The following is a 20647-nucleotide window of genomic DNA, read 5'->3' on the forward strand; positions in this document are numbered from 1 at the left end:
CCAACAGTTTTCACAAATTCTACAAATTTAATGTCATAAATTAAATTTATAGTAAATACAGTAAAATAAAAGTTCTAGATCTGTGCCTTCACAAAGATGGCAAAGCATTATTGATTTCTGGCTTCTTTTTCTAACTACATCTTCGAGTGGCTTTGTTAACCATGAATAAGTCTTCTCTCTAGAAAGTTTCACTGTTCCTGAGATAAAGTTTCTCACCAGCTATTGCAGTTACAGGTACAGCCTTAAACTTCACAGAGACATCTGCAAATGTTCCTCCTGTTCTTGTCACATTGATAATGGGCCCAACATGATTTTCTGCCACTCGAACAACTGGAGCCGAGAGTTGAAGAGTCCCAAATGCGTCATCATTGGCAACAATAATTAGATGAGCAATGGTTTCTACCATAGGCCCAAGGCGTGGAGAATTTGGAACTGAAAAATAAAAAAATTCACACATCAACTTTCTGAAAACAGGCCATAAGTCATCTAGAGACCTCAGCAAGATTTCTTCAACCAAATGACATTATTATTTGGTGTTTTTGTCTCTATGATTTATACTTAAAAATCATTGATTACTACATACCAGCATTATTCTAGACATTAGGGATACAAAAATAAATTAAAGCCCCCACACACGTATGGCTTTATTTTCCAGTGAGATTTTTTTTTAAACCCAAAAGAAAAATTTAAACAAAAATGGAAAATTGGTAAAAAAAAAAAAAAGAATAACAACAACTAAACAAACACTGCACAAAACACTGCCACAGAAAAAAAAAAAACACACAGAGACGCTCCTAAAAAGAGCACACCCACATCAAAAAAAAAAAAAAAAAAAAACACAATTTTAGTTGCAAAATTGAGTAGGAAAGTAATTTAATGCCTAGTCTTTAAAGATCACCTGCAAATCATCACCCTACAATTAAATTACTGCCTCTCTACTTCACTCTTCTCCCTCACAAACCTTTTTCTCCAAGCTCCATCTTAGGTAATAGTCAACATTTGCCTTATCTGAAAAGCAGTCAGCCCCAAGGATACCTCAAAGCTACCATAACAAAGTGTTTTCCATGCTTTTTAGGCTCTCTTCTTACATTTCACTGATTTCAGAGAGACCAAAGCTTATTTTTGAAGGTTTTAGGGGTTTCCACAAACTCCCTGCCTTATTTTCTAGTTTCAATTCCAACCAGTATCGGTGCCAAAACAATATTAATATTGACCTTTTAACAAAAATGAAGCACAAAACAAGCTCTCACTAGAGACAATCAATCAAATTTTAGTTCATATTTAAAAGACTAACAATTGTAGTATTTGGAAGCATGTAATTATGAATAAAATTTAACATCTTCAGATAATTTAATCCAAATGTAAATATATATACCTTTTAATTTTAATGATACAGGCTCAGACCATATCAAATTATATCAGATTTAAAAATCACAAATTATAAATTAATGTAATATAATTAAATTCAAAATACAGAAAAGAATGGCAGTAATATAGAAAGCTATAGCAGCAGATAGAATTTTTTTGAGTGGACTATTTTACAGGTTTACAAGTTCTAAACACTTTTCTTATATCAAAATACTAAATTCCCACACCATCGCTATGTCCAATCACACCAGAGAAACTGAAGGAGTCATTCAAGGTTTTTTAGTTTTACCTGGTAGACACAATCAATAGACACTGTATACCTGAAAACTATTCAGTGCTGTAGCCATTATTACCTCCATAATAAAAAAGAAATTTTGCTCATAATATATAATATTCATCCAGGTGTCATGCATGGTAAGGTAAAAATGTTTACTTGTAAGAAACCTTAATAAGGTTATAAGGCAGAACCTTATAAGGCAGAACACAATCAACAAACAGCTGTTTAGACTAAGTAGTTGCAGTTTCTTTAGGAAGGTTTTCTTTTCTTATAGTTTCCTTAAACTGATATATCAAATCACCGATTTTTCTTCATTTACTTATTCAATTATTCTATGGAATCTAGATTCCTCTTTTTAAAAACATTTTCTAACCTGTTAACTATTGTCTTAACAGATGTAAGCAATTAACAAGCTGTCCCACTGTAACTGCATTTAGTTCCACAATTGAAAGTCCCGCTCTCTCCCAGCGGACACCCTATTCTCTACAAAGCAGGTAAGTCACAAGCCAAGGGGAACAGTTTCTCCTTTCCACTAGAAGGGCTGCACCAGATCCTCTGTCTGACATGTGTCACTCCTCAATTCTCATACTTATCCCTACCATGTCTTCTCAACTCTCAAAGCGATCCACAGATTTATGGAATTCCTCAAGGGCTAATTCCCCTACGCAGTTTCCAGATCCTAGCCAGCTGAAAGAGCATCTGTTGGTCAGGGGATCTTCAGAGCAGATGGAGGCAAGAGACTCAGTCTCTTGCTACTAAGTCCAACCCTGAAATCTTCTGACTGATTGCAAAAATTTTGAATACTGTAATACATAGCACAATAGTGCCAGAGGTCAGTTACACAGGGATTACGTAGAATCTTCTAAATTTTAGTTTGGAAATGTAATAGTCTTTTAGGACATGTTTTCATGTGTCCCACTCCCATTTGTCTTATAGATAAATGTTCTAAGATAAAATTTTGTAAATGATTTGTTTAGTGTTTTCAAAGTTAGTGCTTTCTCTATAGTTTCCTGCAATACCCAATCCTTAATTTATTGTTTAAAAATTCTTTAGTAATAATAACATACTAACAATTACTCACTTGGACGATTCTGCACTTTTTCTACTAATGTAGAGTTCAGTAGTTCGATAAAAACAGACTCTGACTTTTCTGGTTCATCATCATCCAAAATTGAAATAGTTATTGTTGCCTCACTCTGATTACCACTGAAAAGAACAAATCCAGAAGCTGGTATATAGTCTCGTCCTTGAGTTGCTCTGGCTAAATTAGGTGGGAAATAAGGCAGTTTTTCCGTATCATCCAGTGTTCTGTACATGACGATGACTTTTCCCATGAGGCCTTTTAACCTTATAATTGACAACGTGATGTTCTGGGTCGCTTCCTCGACTTGAATCGGTCTATTTTTCTCGGAAAAGATGAAGACTCCATAAGGATCATCATTAGCCAAAACAATTAATGTGGCATTAGTATGAACTCCTAAAGAACCACTGGAGACGTTAATGAGGGACACAGAGAACAATTTATCAAGTTCGGGATCTTCGTCAGGCAATATTTTCACTGTGATGTTGGCACTCTTCTGCCCAGTCTCAAATGTGACATTGCCAGAGGTAAAGGCAAGGTCTCCATCAGGATCAGAGTCTATGCTCCAAAGCAAAGTCACTGGAGAGAGTGTCCCATGACTTCTCATAATCTACAAAATATTTAATATTAAAGTATATTTGAAAAAAGTTTAAATCCAGTAATTTAGACACTTAAATACATAATGACTGCAAGCTATTATTTTTATTCCATTTTATAAAGTCCTGACAAATAAGATTCTTGAAGACCAGGCTCATGTACCACCTATCACTGATGTTGTTTATAATCCCACTAAAATAAGATTGTTCTGAGAAACTACAAATTGATTGGATATTTGTACCTTCCAAATAAACTATAGCTGTACCTTTTCTGCAATTATATATTGGTAATAAAGCAAATATAAATCAACAATTTATTATATTTAAACAAACATAAAAATGCTTACATTTGTAGAAAAGATGAATGAACTTTATCATAAGGAACATGTGAGTGATATTTTTCCCAAAAATGTGGCCCCAAAACTTAGTTTGCAAAGCAAATTATATTTCCTTTTATCTTCAATATAATAGAATATTAAAAACTCAACAACAATGTAATCGACTCAAGGTTTAATAAGATACATTTCAGAAGAAGTACTTCTGTCTAAAATATGTAAAGCAGAAAAGCTCTAAAAAGTGGGCTTTTTCCTGGTGACACAGGGATTAAAGCCAGTGCTATCAAGCTATCAATCTCTTTCCACTGCAGCATGAGTAATCACTGGCCAGGGTGATGCCCCACATGGCACAGCAAACTTCTCGCCCACTCTACCCCTCCCCCTACAGCAGTATATTTCAGTAGATCTGCCTGTTCTGCTCCCCACTCTGTCCCTAGTGAATCTTTTCAACCCCATACCTCTCGCCTACATCCCAGTTCCTATATGCATGAACAAATAATCTTTAAGAAAAAAAAAAAGCCCTAAAAAGTACCCTGAAGACCCAAATAACTTTGATTTATACTTAAAATACAAATATGAAATCAAAATATTTTAAACAGGAATTTCATAAATCTCAATCCTAACCTTAATTAATTTCTCTGGGTAATTATCCTCCCTAATTTTTTCAATTCATTTTGTAACAGTTCATTAATGATCTGCTATAAGAGTGCAGAAGAGATATATTTTCAATCATCTTTGTTATTCATATAATACTTTAGTTAAGTTGAAAAGCACGTAACATCCTGAGTTATTTAAATTACAGAATTCTACTTAAATCCTACTAAAATAAAGCAGATACCCCAAAACAAACACACACATCATACAAAATTATGATTTTCATTCATAAATGTTTCAGAATGTTTTTTCCTTTTAGGAATAGATCATATGTATCCACACATCAACATCAGGCATGGGCATGAAACTACCTTTGATTAAGATGGTATAAGCAAAAAAGCTGTGTATCACTTTCAGAAAGAAATGATCTCCCTCCCACCCCCACCTCACACCCACCCCTTCCATCCCTTGGTGAGGATAGAAGCACCTGTTGAATGCAGCCTCTGTAATCCTTGATCCCTAAATCAGAGATGACTGCCAACTTTTAGTGGTCATGTACCACTATTACCCCATGACAGGTAAATCTGGTGTATTTTGAATCTGGGAATTGTTACCACCCCAATATGAATTAACTCCAAAATCTATGCAAAAGAATCACAGGGGACAACTCTATTATACTCCTTAGAATCAGGAATCATTAGAATCATAAGATGAATCTATAAGCAACTCTATTTAAAAGCAAATACCAAATCACAAATTCAATTGTCAACTTTTATTAAATACCACCAAGTTCATTCTTCACTACCTACCTAGAAAAAAATTAGCATGAAGCAGACCTTCATATACAATAAAACAGTTCTAAAAGAACAGGAATGTCTAAGACTGTAGGGAAAATGTACTCACATTTAATGTAACAGAGTTGTATCCATCTCCTGGTTCTGTTCCACTGACAAAGAGAGACTCAGGACTAAATTCAAACACACCATGAGCATGATCCGAGGCTGCAATTGTCACTAGAATTTGGGAAGCCACTCCTAGACTAGCTGCATGAATAAGTTCCAACAAACAGCAAGAAAAATGTTAATCAGTAATTTACAAACTAAAGGAAAAGCCAAGGAAGAAGCTTTTGAAAAGAGTTGTACCATTCACTGATTAAGTTCTAATTTGTTTCAGAAAGAAAAGCAGATACAAATGGTTGCCACACATATTCATGCTTTTATGACCTCTCTCTGTTTTGGCACCACCATGATATACAAGTGCTGCTTAAGTCCATGGACTTAAAAACTTGTTTTTCCTTATTCTTCTTTGTGAAAGAGAACATTCTTTCACACAGTATATAGGAGGAAAGTCTCCCACGACCTTACTAACCTCAGACAAACATGAGCCAAAATAACTCTTACCTTTAGGAAACAGTCATTGCCTAATTTTCATCAATCTGACTGAACATATTCACCGTTTCAAAAATATGCATTAATTATAACTTATTTTTTTCATCATGTTATGATAGTACAGATTAACCTCTCCTGGTCCCAAATAGTACAATAAAAAGATGTCAAGATCTTTAAAAGTATTTTTTTCCTGATTAGTATGTTCAAACTTTATGTTACAGTAATGGGCAGAGACAAGAAAAGGAACAGACCCAGCAGTAGCGAGTAATAAATGTAGAGGCTACCTGAGGCATAATGAAAGTTAGCCATGCCAGGCGTGGGAACATGAGTTCTAACACTACAATATAAAAGCTGACATTGTAAAAAAAGAACAGTAAAGGATTTAAAAGAGATTTTCCTAGAGAACCAAGTATTTTATGCATCACTCCTATATATAAACTTTTGAGGTAAAAAGATAAATTATATTTATTTATGAATCTACTTCAAAAGGCAACCTCTCTTCACTATTCCCTCCCATCCACTGGCAACTTACTCTTCCATTTATTTTCTTGTTAACTTCATTTTGGCATGTACTTTGATAAAGTGCTCTCTCTGTAAAGACTGTGGTTCCTTCTTATAAATAAGAATGACATATTTAACATGAAAAGTTTAGATATTCAAAATCATATCAATATTTTTAATAATCATTTTAGAAAATGATACTCAAGAAAAATTTCTTACTGCAATTTGAATCAAGAATATGAATTAGGTTCACATGGAGAGGGTGTCTGGGCTTTGCAGGTAGGCAGGACTTGACTATCTTAATCTCTTTCTAGCTGGGTGGCTGTAATGTAATATGAATATGAATACTCATAAAGTTCCTGTGACAGTTAATGTTATAAAATATGTAAAAGACCTGTACATAATAGGTATCAATAAGTGGTATTTGTGTCCCCAGTAAGTAAATTTAAAACAACATATTTTGAATAGCAAAGCGCTTAAGAACAGCTGCTTACCATGCTTATGAAAAGTTGGAAGGAAGAATTCCATGTCCCCATCACCACTACCACTGCCTTCAACCCTAAAGAGTTCAGGGACTTCACAAGGAGACATACAAGGACACAACCCACACAACACATATTGACACAGTGAGAAAATTGAAAATTGAGAGCTCTTAAAACATATCTAGCCAAGAAGAAAATGCAATTATATTTACCCACTGACATACATTTTTCCACAGACATCAGATTAAGTAGCAAAAGTGTTAACATTCATCAAGCTACCAAATTGATAGCTTCAGGAAATACTCTAGGTAAGATATAATTGATATTTCCTATTTCTGTCAATTTAACTAGTTTCATTTCTTTTTAAATTTTCACTAACATACAATATAACTTGTTTTTAACACTTTAAATATTTATTAGATATTTGTGTGTATATAAGATCATACATATCTGTCTAACTGCCTGTAACAGTCACCTTATTTTTTACAATAACAAAACAAAATTAGGGAAATGCATGTAATACTTCCCTCCAGTCATATATTCAAGCTCCCACTATATGTACCGTTGTCAAACTTAATCACCATTTTGCCAATGACACTGTGGGAGATAATTAAGAAAGCCAAAAGTTCCCTGCCTCAGCCCTGGCTGTGAGGCACCTACAGCAAAATTACTGCAGTTCTTGGTACCTCAGATTGTTTGCCTATAAGCAGTTCTGCCTTCTATAGAACTGCTGTAAAGATCAAATCATGAAAAAATATCAAGCATGTTGGCAATGCATCAAGACAATAATAAAATGAACGTGGCTATAACTCACACCATTATTTCACCAAACATTTGCAAATAAAGAAGACAGGAAGGGCAGCAATTGTTAAGTGGAAGAGAAAAGGGAGCCATGTCCAGACAGAGGTGCTCCTAACCAGTACCCTTGACTGACATGCTGGATTAAGGTCTGCCCTACTCCTCTGATTTTCCCCTCCACAGAACTGAGATTTACCAGACATGAAAACTGAAAGCACTTAAATCCTGAAACCAACTTGAAGACTTAACAAAATAGGTATTCAGAAATATCTACTGATAGTACTTGCCTCTGACCCTGCATGATTCAGAAGAGATGAGAAAGAGGAGTAAACATAAATAAGTATCAGTGTTTTCTAGCTAGCAGAAAACATCTTTTCAGGAAGCTATCTTATGTGAAGATGCAACTTATGGACATAAAGTATGGAATTTGATTTGCTCTCTTGAGTTTCGAAAAGAATTTGGCTCTACAAGCAATTTCACCTCTGAAGTGGTGACTCAAAGAATAAAGCCCAGTCTAGATTATTACATTTTCAATCTGTACTCACTGACAGAAAATCAGATTTTCTACCACTCCTTTTACTAAGAAAGTACAATACTAAAGGAATTGCTCATGTTCAATTAATATATAAAGGAATGCTCATGTTCAATTAATATATAACTATGCCGATTCTAGAGATAAAAGTAAAAGTGTTTGCACACAATCAAAAGTGCACTATGATCATTTTAGAGGAAAATCTGAGATTCCCTATTAATCAATATTAGACAATAATCACTAAATTTCTATACTGCATAAGCATGTTATAATAACCTTTATACTAGTGAAAGTCCTATCATGTAAATGATCTGGAGATTTGGAAAATGATTTGGAGGACTTCTTTACAGCATATGGATAAGATGCATCTTCACATAAGCCAAGCAGGTATTTTCTATACCTCCTGCCAAACAGATCAACAGTGCAATTTACTAATTTGTGCATTTAACCAAGTTGTGGCACTGTTTAATCACTCTTCTACTCCCAAACACTGTCTTGACCTCCTCTGTTTTCAGCTGTCTTGAGGATACAAGGAAGGGAAATTTTACATATTTATGCCCAAATCCTACATTATACTAAAAGATCATTTTAATAATAAAATGTAACACTGCTGTGCCCTTTTGTGTATCTTCATAGTACTATGAATTTCTTCATCAAAACATTAAAGATGATAAATAGATAATACCAGGTTTTGTAATGGAAAAGATTGCAACAGTGACTATTATATCAACTTGAATTTTTTTACATTTACAAAGATAATATGGTGCATATGACATGCATAATAAGCCCAGTAGTACCTGCTAAACAAATATATTAATATTTCTGCTAAGAAACATTTATCAGAGGATAATTTAAAAGAGATAAGTCAAAATTGTGAGTCACTTATTTCAATGCAGTTGAGTTTTGCCTGGAAATGGGTTTGTCTCCAAAAATCTTTATTAATCAGAGCTTTCTGAATGACAGAACAAGATGATTGTTCCATTTTGGTGATACAAACATCATAAAAGGTCATCTAAAGAGCAAATATTTATAAGCATTACATCTGAAGATATCCCTAAAGGAGCAACTAAGCAACTATGCCTGTGTAATAAACAGCAGTGTTATTAATTCAGTGTTAACCAAGTCTCATAGCAAAACTATATAAAAAAATGAATTAAATGTTATTTTCTAAAACCAGTACTCTAAGTTAAAGTAGAGTAATGGGAATTTTCTTTTTACCAAGAAAGGGATTATTAGTCAAAAGCTTGTAGTCCATGAATCTTTGAAGCAACTAATTATCTTAGCTTCTCTTTCCAAAACTGTAGTTCACTCATTTAAAAAAAAAAAAAAAGTAAAGTGATTCAAAAGAACATATTTTCTTAGTAGGCTCAACTATGAGAAAACAAATACTTGATATTTTGGAATTGCCAGTCTTACCTCCTCCCTCCGAGTTGAACAACTCAACTTTAAAAGTCTTTTCTAATTCAGGGATAGAATTATCAGTGATGTTAACAGAAATGTATTTATATCTTTCTCCTGGTTGAAACTCTAAGCTGCCAGCAACACTCTGAAAAACAAATAAAATATCTATCCATCAGATTATAGTTATTCTATATATGAATTTTCCAAATGGTTATTTGCTATGTCCCAAATTGTTGTAAATACTGCAAAAGAAGAGTGTAAGTAAAACAATAAATAGATATGGTGGTGGCACAGGGGTGATTTGGTGATGGGAAACCCGCAGGGATTACAATCGAGATGGAAAAAAAAATGTGCAAAATGATGTAAAAATAAACTTTGTAATAAAAATCACATTTACATGCTAAGTAAAAAAAATAAATAAATAGAAATATTTAAGTGGATTTGAATAGTGTTCATTAGAACTTCTAAGTAAATGTTCTCTAAGTAAGGCAGATGGGCTTTTATTTCTCTTATTTGACTATTCATCAAAGTAACAGTCTAGGCAAATATGAGATCTTATTCAGTGAGGTGAAAGGAACTCTCTCTACTAAGTATATTTAGAGATATTCAAATTAAACCAGAGTAATTTATGCATTCAGTCCATAATTTTCATTCTGAAATTTTCTCTAAGCTAAATAAATATCAGTCCACTTGGCAAAAAAGTAGACTTTCCTTGATTATATTTGCAAATTCAATACAGACTTCCCACCAGAGAAGTTTACATATTACAACAGTTATAGAAAATCAAAGTCTTAAGGCTGCCTATTCCCCTTTAGCTATCTCACATTATTTCCCCCCAAAATTATGAGAATACAATTTTAAATTGTTTAAACTTTTAAAATTTTTCTAGTGTTAAGCTTGTGTAAACAATTATACATTTTGTGGTACTACTGATGATCTTAGAACTAAAAAATTACAAAGGAACCCAAGTCACCAGTTCATTCACTCCATCATCTATTTACTATTTATGAAACATGTAGCTGTAGCTTGGCACCACTATCGATGCTTGGATTCAAAAATAGTGAGTTTCTCCAAATGTGCTTTTTCCTATATTATGACCATATAACCATTTTACCAGTCTCAAGATCAAATGTTTACCATGAAGAACATTCCAGGACAAATGTTAAACATGTAATAAAATAATTTAAATGGAATAACAGTTGCTGTAAAACATATATAATTAGTGCAAAGAGGAAGCAATTAACTCTGGCTAGTGTTTAGTAGTCATTAGTTCAACAAATCTTACCAACAGACATTAACATTGGCCAGTGTCAAAGAAACCCTCTACTTAAGCTCAGCACCACTGTACAAAGTTACCACTTCCTCTTCTGAAAAAATGTCCTTCTTCGATATCCAAAATGTCACACTCCCCAGAAAGGGTGTTTTTCCACCCTTTCTGGTTGTCGTTATTTTCAGTATTTTTTGCTCTATAAGTTCTAAAAACCACTTTGATCAGATTCTCACTCTAGAAAAGGTTATCTATCGTATTCTAGTCATATTATTGATATGTTCCCGATGCCCAAATTTAAATCTCCAACCTCGAATATCCAATCTTAATATGTATCTGAAGCTTTCTTATAACTTCTTTTAAAATATTAATTTCATGCTCTTCCCTTAAAAACCATTCCACATCACTTCTTTCCACAGCACTACACTGTAGAACAGCAAGTTGCTTATGCCAAAAACCAAGTCCTCATTACTCTCTTCTGCCTTATTCTTCACACTAAACAATCTTCAAATCCTGTTATTTTAATTCTTATACACTTCTTTAGTGCACTACTTAATTTCATCTTTCTTCTTTTCATTATGACCTGCCCAACCCAAGATAACTATCACCTCTTGTCTTACTCCACAAAATAGCTCTTTACTGGTCTTTCAACATCCAATGCTTTCATCTCTTAATCCATTCTCAGTGGATCAGCCTAATAGTGAAATTTTATGTCTGACACCCTTCCATTACTTCTTGTTTTGAAAATAGAATCCAAAACATATGGCCTGACCTGAAAGACATGGAATGTTACAGTTCCTGAATTCCTTATCTTTTATTACCACACCTAGTCTTCTTTCCAATACTATGCCTAATCTTTCCCTTACATTAGGGCCATTTTACTTATGGCATTTTATTAGTTTCAAGCAATACCTGCCCCCTTAGGAAACCTAAGTTTCTGATTTTCTTCAAAACTCACATAAACACACTTCCCCAAGAAAACCCTCCTTGACTACCTAGGTTATGCCAACTCCCATCTCTCTTAGAGTACCAACTCTAGACAGCTTCTACCACTGTGAATCAGCCTTTTTTTTTTTTTTTTAGTTAATATAATTCCCAGAGGTTGAAAGTAAACAACTGAATGGTGATCACCTGTAACTGTTACATGAAAATAAAATTAAGAGCAACAATGTCAGATCTTCAAACCTTCCCCTCCTCCGCCTCCATTGTATACTCAAAGACATATCCACATACAAAGGCTAAGAAATTCTTACTTTTGTGTTGACATGGAGCAGAGAGAACTGAAACATTAGAGAAATGGTTAAGGCAAATGTTATCAGATTTTCAGGGATAAATAAAGACAATGGTTAAAGTGGTGATAAGAAATAAACAAGATCTGTAAGCACCCCTGAAATCTTCAGAAACTTCTCCAAGAGTATCAGCTTTCTGATAGTTATGGAGGATGAATAGGGGTTTTGTTTTCTTTTCTTTTAGTTATTTTTCTTTTAGTTATCATAATCCAACTGGAGGTTGGGCAAGTTCAGAAAATGAAGGCTATCAATATAAGAGCAAAAGTCTCTTTAAAAGAATTTTAAAGAATCCAAGATGCAATGTGATGTAGAATAAGTTAAAGACACAATAAATGGCATGGGTAAGAAAATATAACTTGCCCCGGAAAAAGATTTTAAGAAGGAGGAAACCTGAGACAAGTTTGCTAACTGGGTTATAGACAAAAAAAGAAAACCTGAACTTGATTAGTCAAGGTTTCTGGGACTTGGGATAGAAAGTATGTACAAAGTAGTCAACACTGCACCACTATTAAGAAGTGATGGGGGCCCTGGTGGGGCAGCGGGTTAAAGCACAGCACTAAGAAGCTAAAGCCATTTCTGCATGAGTTCAATCCCCGCCTGTCCTGGAGGTGATCCACATGGCGTGGCAGACCTCTCCTGACCTGCCCGCTGCTCCCCTCTGCAGTGTACTTAGTCAGTCGGCCTGTTCTGCTCCCCGCTCTGTCTCCGGTGAATCTTCTCACTGCCCCTGCACCTCTGGCCTATACCCCAGCTCTGTATGCAAAAATAAATAAATCTTAAAAAAAAAAAAAAGTGGTGGAAGAGGAGAACTAACATTAAGTTTAAAGAAAAAGATTCTTTAAAAAGCAGAAATGTTGAAATGTATCAAATTATTTCTGGGAAACATTGGATCAATCTCCCCAACACACCCAGAGCAAGCCCCCCCCCCCAATACACGTCATCCTGTTAAGGGAAACAGGGTCAGTTGAGACCCTCTGGACCTTGAGAGATGGTACTATCATTTAAACAACGCATAGCTTCTCTTTTTAGAGCTCAAATCAAATGTATCTATTCTTTTCAGTTTAAACAATGAAGGTTATTTCAAATTACAAGCAGTGAAGGCCCTAGAGGCTAAGAAAAGCTTTGTCTTTGTTTCAATCATTTATCCTTTTCCAAATCAAAGAAGCAATGGGTTCCCTGTTTTTATGACCTAGAAGAATGTGCCTTGAGGCGTGTTACCCAAGCAAAGGTTTATCTGTGAGCATGTCCTCTTCTCTGTGAAACTCACTGTTTTACTCTCAGAGTAAAATAAGCAGGTCACCTCCTCTGTGTCATGTGGAAATTTCCCTTTCTCTCTCCTCAACATCCAGGCCCATCCCATCTTACCATTAGGACATACAACCATGTAACTTCTTCTTATATGTTATTAAATTTTGCCAATTTCTCCTACTAATCTGTCTGATGTTAATGTGTTCATCCATCCCACCTCAAAAGAAACAAGATTTTGAAAGAGAAATTTTCCCTGCATCTGGATAGAAGTATAACTAAGAAGAAACTGGGGATTCACTTAATATACTTACTGGTGATAATAAGAATAGTGAGCTGTTACTGAGTATGACTATGTATGTGCCACTACAATGTAACACATTTAAAATGTTCAGAGCGGTCTTGCTCAACAGATATTATCTTTCTTTTTCAAATAAAGAAATCGATGTCACAAAAGATCCAGTTTCCCAAGGCCACACATTTAGAAGATTCAGTTCTGTCCAGTTCCAAATGCCAAGCTTTTTTTTTTTTTTTTTTTTTTTTACCACACTGTTCACCACTTGGAAAAAAAAGTAATCAAAATGGCAAAGATATGGGCATATAATTTCTATGTTTGATGAATGATATGAGGTGATCTGAAATGTGTATGGGGCTCAATTTTAAATGTCTGATTAAAGCCGATAACTTTAAAATTAGTAATACAAAGGAAGCCCATGACACACATAAAGTAAAAGTGAAATCAGAATAATTGCTAATTTAATTGTGGGGTTTCAAGAAACTGAAATACTTTAATTTACAGAACTTTAAAATACTGGAAATTTATCAGTGCTTACTTTTCCATATCTCAGGGACAGTGCAGTCCATATCATTCCTCCAAAAGAAGAACAGTTATGTCTATTTTACCAGTGCAAATGCTGCTTACAAAGGATTAAGTGATTTACCTGATAGTCCTCAGGACTGAACGCTGTCAGTGAAATGGTTCTAAATTCCACCGCAACCGTCCCCAGGAGTCCTTGTGCTCGGACCACCAATAACCTAACTTCTCCATCCTCCTCCTGCACGGTGACCCGGGGAACACTGCTTGCTGGCAGGATCATTAAATCTTCAGCTTGGGGAGGTAGCCCTGAGGAGAACTGCAGCAAGCCTAGAAGATACAAGAAAAAGGCAAAGCATTCTTGGCCCAATTATCTGTATAAGAATATCTTACTCAGTTGCAACAATCTGCACAATTATTTTGAGCACCAGGAGAAATTCTGAGTCCTTTCATTTAGAAAAGACATGAATGACTATGCTATTAACATATTTTTGACCCAGAGTATGTTAATAGACTTTCAAGATGTTAAACATTAAAATAATTTTCCTTGTCTCTGCTCAAAGAAAATTCCTTTTTTACAGAATAAAAATAACGATCAAGTTTTTAAAAGGATATTATCAAACAGTTACTCTTCTATTGATAGAATTCATACATAAACTCACTGTACACCGTGATTAATGGTATCTAAAAGACTGGCAACAAGATTTTTAAAAACATTTGATGATAAGAAAGGAAAGTGTCTTTAACAAATGGTGTTGGGAAACATGAACCACCAATGCAAAAGTAAATAAACAAAAACAGTCCTAACTTAAGTCCATGCACAAAAATAAAAAGGATAAAAACTTGGATGCAAGACCTGGAAATATAACATAGTTAAAACACAACCTAGGAGGGGCCCTCCCTGGTGGTGCAGTGGGTTAAAGCACAGCACTAAGAAGCTAAAGCCACTTCAACATAAGTTCAATCCCAGCCCCAGAGGTGACCCACGTGGCGCAGAAAACCTCTCTTGACCCAGCCACTGCTCCCCTCAGTAGTGTACTTTGTCAGTTGTCCTGCTCTGCTCCCCACTCTGTCTCTGGTGAATCCTCTCACCGCCCCTGCACCTCTGGCCTGTACCCCAGTTCTGATGCATAAATAAATAAATCTTTAGACTACATACATGCTTAAAGTTCAGTAGTTAATATTAATGGCTGTTGAGAAGTTTAAGAGCTTAGAAGGTCCAGAGGGAGTTTTAACTTCAATATTTATAAAAAGGTTGTTAGGAAGTTCTAAGTGGGCCCTCCCGGGTGGCACAATGGTTTAAAGTACAGCACTATGAAGCCATCAAAGCCACTGAAGCACAAGTTTATCTCCAGCCAGGGAGGTGACTCGCATGGCGTGGCAGACCTCTCCTGCCCTGCCCGCTGCTCCCCTCAGCAGTGTATTCCAGTATATCCACCTGTTCTGTTCCCATTCTCTCTCTGGTGAATCCTCTCACCACCACCACCACCACCCCTACCCCCGAACCTCTGCCTATGCCCCAGTTCTGTATATATAAACATTTTTTTTTTTTAAAGCAAGTTCTAAGTAGGTCCAAAGACTGCTATCGAAGCACAGATTATCCTTGCAGAAGGGATTGGTTACCATATGGATGATCACTAGCTTTAATGGTGATATCTGTCGTTTCCTTTTCAGGATCTATGCTTGCACCACTGGAGGGAGTTGAACCTAACTTTCCATCTCCAGGGATTGCAGAAACCAGTGTCACACGGAAATACTCATTAAGCTCAGGAATATCATCATCAAGAACATATATGTTGAGGACCTGTAGATATAAAATTACAGTGGCATTGAGCATAATACATGTAGAATTTACTTTCCAATTACTAAAAGAAAATAGCTAATTATAGTTGGTTAAAGTTATTATTTAACAAATTCTACACACACACACACAAAGCTATCTGAGAATTAAATTTTTGAACAATAATGAGTGTTGAGCAGTAACAATGTCTATCTAAAAAATATTCTATTTGGGTATTAATATCACATTGTATGATATCATCATGATGACTTGCTAAAAGAAAGAGCATTTTAAATCCAAAAAAGAGATGGAAAAAGGCAAAGGATAAGAATAAAATATACTCTGCTGAAGGACTACCAATGGCTGCCTTGGCGGCAAGAGTGCTGTAGTAACACAGAAGGGAAGTGGCGCGACCCTATGCACCTGGAGTATGCACAGTGCTATAACCCAATGTTACCTCAATGACACATACATATGCAAAAAGTTGGATGCAATAAACAGGAAAAATAGACTTTTAAACTGAACAACATATTAGACTTATGAAATCTTACTAGTTACTCTGTTTCCTCATTTACCAAAGAGAAGTAAGCACTCTATCGTGGATCTATCTATAGATTGAGACATTTTTCTTATAAGCTAATTTGTTTCCCCCCAATGAAAAACATCTAAACAGTTTTCTTTAACTTTGGCACTTTAATTCTTAAGAGTATTTAGGCCTTCCCTCAGTTGTAAACTTTGCACCCTATGAACTTCTAAATCCCTCAGGAATTTCCTCAGACTATATTTGCAAATTTTAAGTTATTTTACTGGCTAGCTCTGATCAGCTATAGGATAGTTAGATGTTTAATGAAAAATTACTCTGATATGACTATTCCCACAAGGTAGACTATTATATAGGAGAATTTTCTAATTTCACTTAAGAAGTATCATTGCTGGAGGATTTATTCAAAATATGAAACTATGGCTCATGAAAAGTGTTTGATGAAGCTGGAGCTAAATGAAGACAAATAAAAATTACCTCACTTTTCCAAATTTAATGCAAATAAAATGAGTTTAGATTTATAAAAATTAATTGGCTGGCTAGAAGAGTACCATTAAGAATTCTTCAGTTTCCCATTGTGTCCAATAACCACAACAAACCACAGTGATAAACTGCCCAGCTACACCAATTTTATATTATTGGAATTAAAGAAAAAAATATAACCATAAAACATCTCATTCAAAATCCTTAATTTCTTTATTTTGCACAATGCAAAATATTTTATACTGTGACTTACCTAATCACTAGGTATCTTAAATGGCTTAAATCGCAACAGGCTGCAAATAAATTACAGAACAAACACATCAGGAAAAGCTTTCCAGGAGGTTTGCAAGAAACAAAGAAGGCTTTACCTCTGATCTTTGCCAAGGGAGGAATGTGATAGTTCCACTGGCATTAGCAAAATCATCAACAAGGTAATTAATGCCATCAGATTCTATCTGTGAGATGGTGTAAAAAACATGCACATAATCCAGCGCTCCTCTGGTTCGCTCTACCACACATGAAATGGTAGATCCTTCCTCTGCGATCTGAAATTGAATGCAAATTATTTATATCTATGTGCCAATTCAAATCAGTGATAAGATTACAAAGCCTTCCTGAGCTCCTCTTCTCATAAACTTAATTCAATAATTTTCTGCAAGTCGAAAGTCTCTTCCTTCTTCCTGATACATGTATTTTTCCAATAAAATAAATAGCGATTCATGGAACTTGCTAGTCCCATTATTTTACTTTTATAACTAATACTTGGATTATGTTTTATACTTATAAACTCAGATTAAGAATAAATTTAGAGATGTTTTGGGTAGAGATTTATAAAAATGGGAATATTATTTTAACTAGGACTGCATTTATTTCTGAGTGTCTGTTTGTTATTTTACTAGATTCCTTTAAATATGCGATATCTATATAATTTGATAGTACAGAGTATCATTCAAGTATATAAAATTAATTGGATGTACGTTATTTAGCAAACTGAAGGAGGTAATCTGTCCTTTTAAAAACAGAGATGATGACAGTACAGTTACAGAGAGGAAAAACAGGTTCAAATTATAATTCTTCTTAATATACTTTAGGGACAAGTAAAACTAACATTTGTTAAGCACTAATAACTGCCAAACTTTGAACCAAACATTTGATCTCATTTTATTCAATTTTCACCACCTTTCTGACCCTATAAATTAGAGAAATTAATATTTGGTGCAGCTGTATTATGAATTATCAGAAAGGTGCTTAAAACATATGTAAATTTCAGGGCCTCCCTGGTGGTGCAGAGGGTTAAAGCACAGCACTAAGTAGCTTAAGCCACTTTCACATGAGTTCGATTCCCACCTGCCCCAGAGGTGACCCACATGGTGCGACAGACCTCTCCGGACCACCCGCTGCTCCCCTCAGCAGTGTACTTTGTCGTCTGCCTGTTCTGCTCCCCACTCTGTCTCTGGTGAATCCTCTCACCCTCCGCATCTCTGGCCTGTACCCCAGTTCTGTATGAATAAATATATAAATCTTTTGTTAAAAAATGTAAATTTCTTGGTGGCTGTCTTTTTAAAGGTGTTATCAATATAGACAAAGATATTTCTTTTCTGACTTACAGATCTGTCTGACATTTGCCCTCCCAAGTCTGAGATACTCCATTTCTCATCTAGAAAAGACCACTTTTGAAGATTTCAAAGGCTGTCACCAAGCCAAACAGCTAAGGGGGCAGAAAGGTACTCTAGAGAGCCAGGGGCACCACTGTAAGCTATGGTAAAGCCTAAGACCAGGACTTTTTTTTCAAGCTTTACCCAGTCACACATTTCTTAATCATTTCAATTTCCTTCCAAACCTATTAGAATCAACTTGCAAAGGAAAAGACTCTCTTGGCACCTTTTCATGGATATCAAGCTGCTGCTGTCAAATACAACACCTGCGAAGTAGTGAGATCTCACATTACTGAACAGTAAATCAAGATGATTACGAATCTTTGAAAAGTTGGAAAGTACTGATAAGAGCAGTAAAAGAGCCTGATGAATTAAGCTGGCTCAGAAGGTTGATAAGAAAGGCATTTACACCCACCATAGAAGAATGTTGTCACTATTTAAATATGTTCCACATGTGGAATAAAACTCAAAAATCAGATTTCAATAAACTTTCGATTACGATTACTCATGGAAGCTTTCAATATATTTATCATTCATTTATATGATATCTATACAGTAGTAAATTAAATGTGCAAATAATTATACATTCTGTGAAGTACATTAACTTTAAAGATAATTGCTAATATTTTATTGACGAACTTGTTATTACTTCCACCAGCTCATTAAACTTCAGATTCAAACTAAAAATTGGTAGAGTAAAAACCCTGTGATCTACATATTCAATACTGGCTCTAGCATACTTCTGGGCCTAAAGTAGAATCTCAAGCAATCTTCCCAAATGAGAAAAAGCCTACTCTTAAGTAAATCTATCAACCATGAATTTTACTTTTTAAAGATTTATTAAAAATACAAGAGTTGGAGTGTAGGCCAGCGGTGTGGGGGTGGGGAGTGGGAGGGGGTGGCGAGAGAATTCTCCAGAGACAGAGTAGGGAGCAGAACAGTTGTCTACTGAAAGACACTGCCATGGAAGAGACAGGAGAGGTCTGCTGCATTATGTGGGAAGCTTCTTGGCCAGGGATCAAACTCATGCATGCTATAGTTAACAGTGATAACTTGATAGCACTAAGATTTTAACCCCTGTACCACCAAGGAGGCCCCTCAACTATGAATTTTTAACTCCCCAATTCTCCAAGTTCACTACTTACCTCTGGTATACAAGCTCCTGTGAAGCCAAATAAACCATTGGCATTATCACTCTTCTGTATTATTAACCTTGCTGTAGTATTTTCTTCAGAAATGCGAGCTTCTCCAAATGCAGAGACTAGCTTAAGGATGAATAATTCTTCTCCTTCCTCTTCATTGTCATCTCTTGCAGATATAATAAATGACTTGTTTGTTTCTCCCTGTCGGAACTCCAAATATCCAGAAACCGGGTGTAAATCACTCTTTGCTGGCATGGCATGAAGTTCATAAATCTCTTCTGGAGTCAGCTTCCGCTCATAAGATCTCACATCCTGCATGAGTCCTGTAAATCTCTCGCTGCCATTCATTCCTGCACCAATTCTCAGAATTCCAGGACCTGAAATTAGAGATGGTTGTCTAAATGTAACAGTATCCACAGCTATCCTGTCCTAAATTACAAGTGTGATTCAGAAAGTGAAATAAATCTGTTCAAAGAAATCAGTACGGTATTGTGAACTATAAGAAATGTGTTTCTCATAAATATATTTTCATACATATTTGGTCCTCATTCACATTTTCTGACTCAAAGCTTCCCCAAAGCCCCTGAAATTCTCTAAGTGTTGTAAGTAATAAAGGAATCATTTGCTATGTTAATGAATGTAACTTCTGAAAGCATCTAAGGATAGGGACTGTTTACCAAGGAAACCAGTAATAATTGAGGACTGGAACTTCCCATCTCCTTTACCTCCCTTACTTTTTCATAATAGCAACAATATATCACTATTTCAATCAAAAGTTTTTTGGGGGCCCTCCCTGGTGGCGCAGCAGGTTAAAGCACTGCACTAAGAAGCGTAAGCCAATTCCACATGAGTTCGATCCCCGCCTGCCCCGGAGATCCACATGGCGAGGCAGACCTCTCCTGACCCGCCCACTGCTCCCCTCAGCAGTGTATTTTGTCGATCTGCCTGTTCTGCTCCCCCCTCTGTTCCTGGTGAATCCTCTCACCCTCTGCAACTCTGGCCTGTACCCCAGTTCTGTATGAATAAATAAATAAATCTTTAAAAAAAAGTTTTTTGGAATTCACTAATTTTGATTTTT

At 35.5% G+C, this 20647-nt stretch overlaps 1 protein-coding gene across 1 annotated transcript in view; it reads right to left on the reverse strand.

The window, feature by feature from the left end:
- Nucleotides 1-20647, reverse strand: part of ADGRV1 (adhesion G protein-coupled receptor V1) — a 402490-nt gene that overhangs the window by 344795 nt on the left and 37048 nt on the right. The window contains exons 19-27 of the mRNA XM_004678139.1: nucleotides 19573-19946; nucleotides 17141-17317; nucleotides 15592-15772; nucleotides 14096-14298; nucleotides 9369-9498; nucleotides 6635-6715; nucleotides 5155-5294; nucleotides 2727-3336; nucleotides 217-432 (exon numbers count right to left, since the gene is read on the reverse strand). Of these exons, the coding sequence (XP_004678196.1) occupies nucleotides 217-432; nucleotides 2727-3336; nucleotides 5155-5294; nucleotides 6635-6715; nucleotides 9369-9498; nucleotides 14096-14298; nucleotides 15592-15772; nucleotides 17141-17317; nucleotides 19573-19946 (2112 nt within the window). The remainder of the gene's footprint in view (nucleotides 1-216; nucleotides 433-2726; nucleotides 3337-5154; nucleotides 5295-6634; nucleotides 6716-9368; nucleotides 9499-14095; nucleotides 14299-15591; nucleotides 15773-17140; nucleotides 17318-19572; nucleotides 19947-20647) is intronic.

Source organism: Condylura cristata, unplaced genomic scaffold (genome assembly GCF_000260355.1).
Source record: "Condylura cristata isolate star-nosed mole 26May11 unplaced genomic scaffold, ConCri1.0 scaffold00007, whole genome shotgun sequence".
Taxonomy (NCBI): Eukaryota; Metazoa; Chordata; class Mammalia; order Eulipotyphla; family Talpidae; genus Condylura; species Condylura cristata.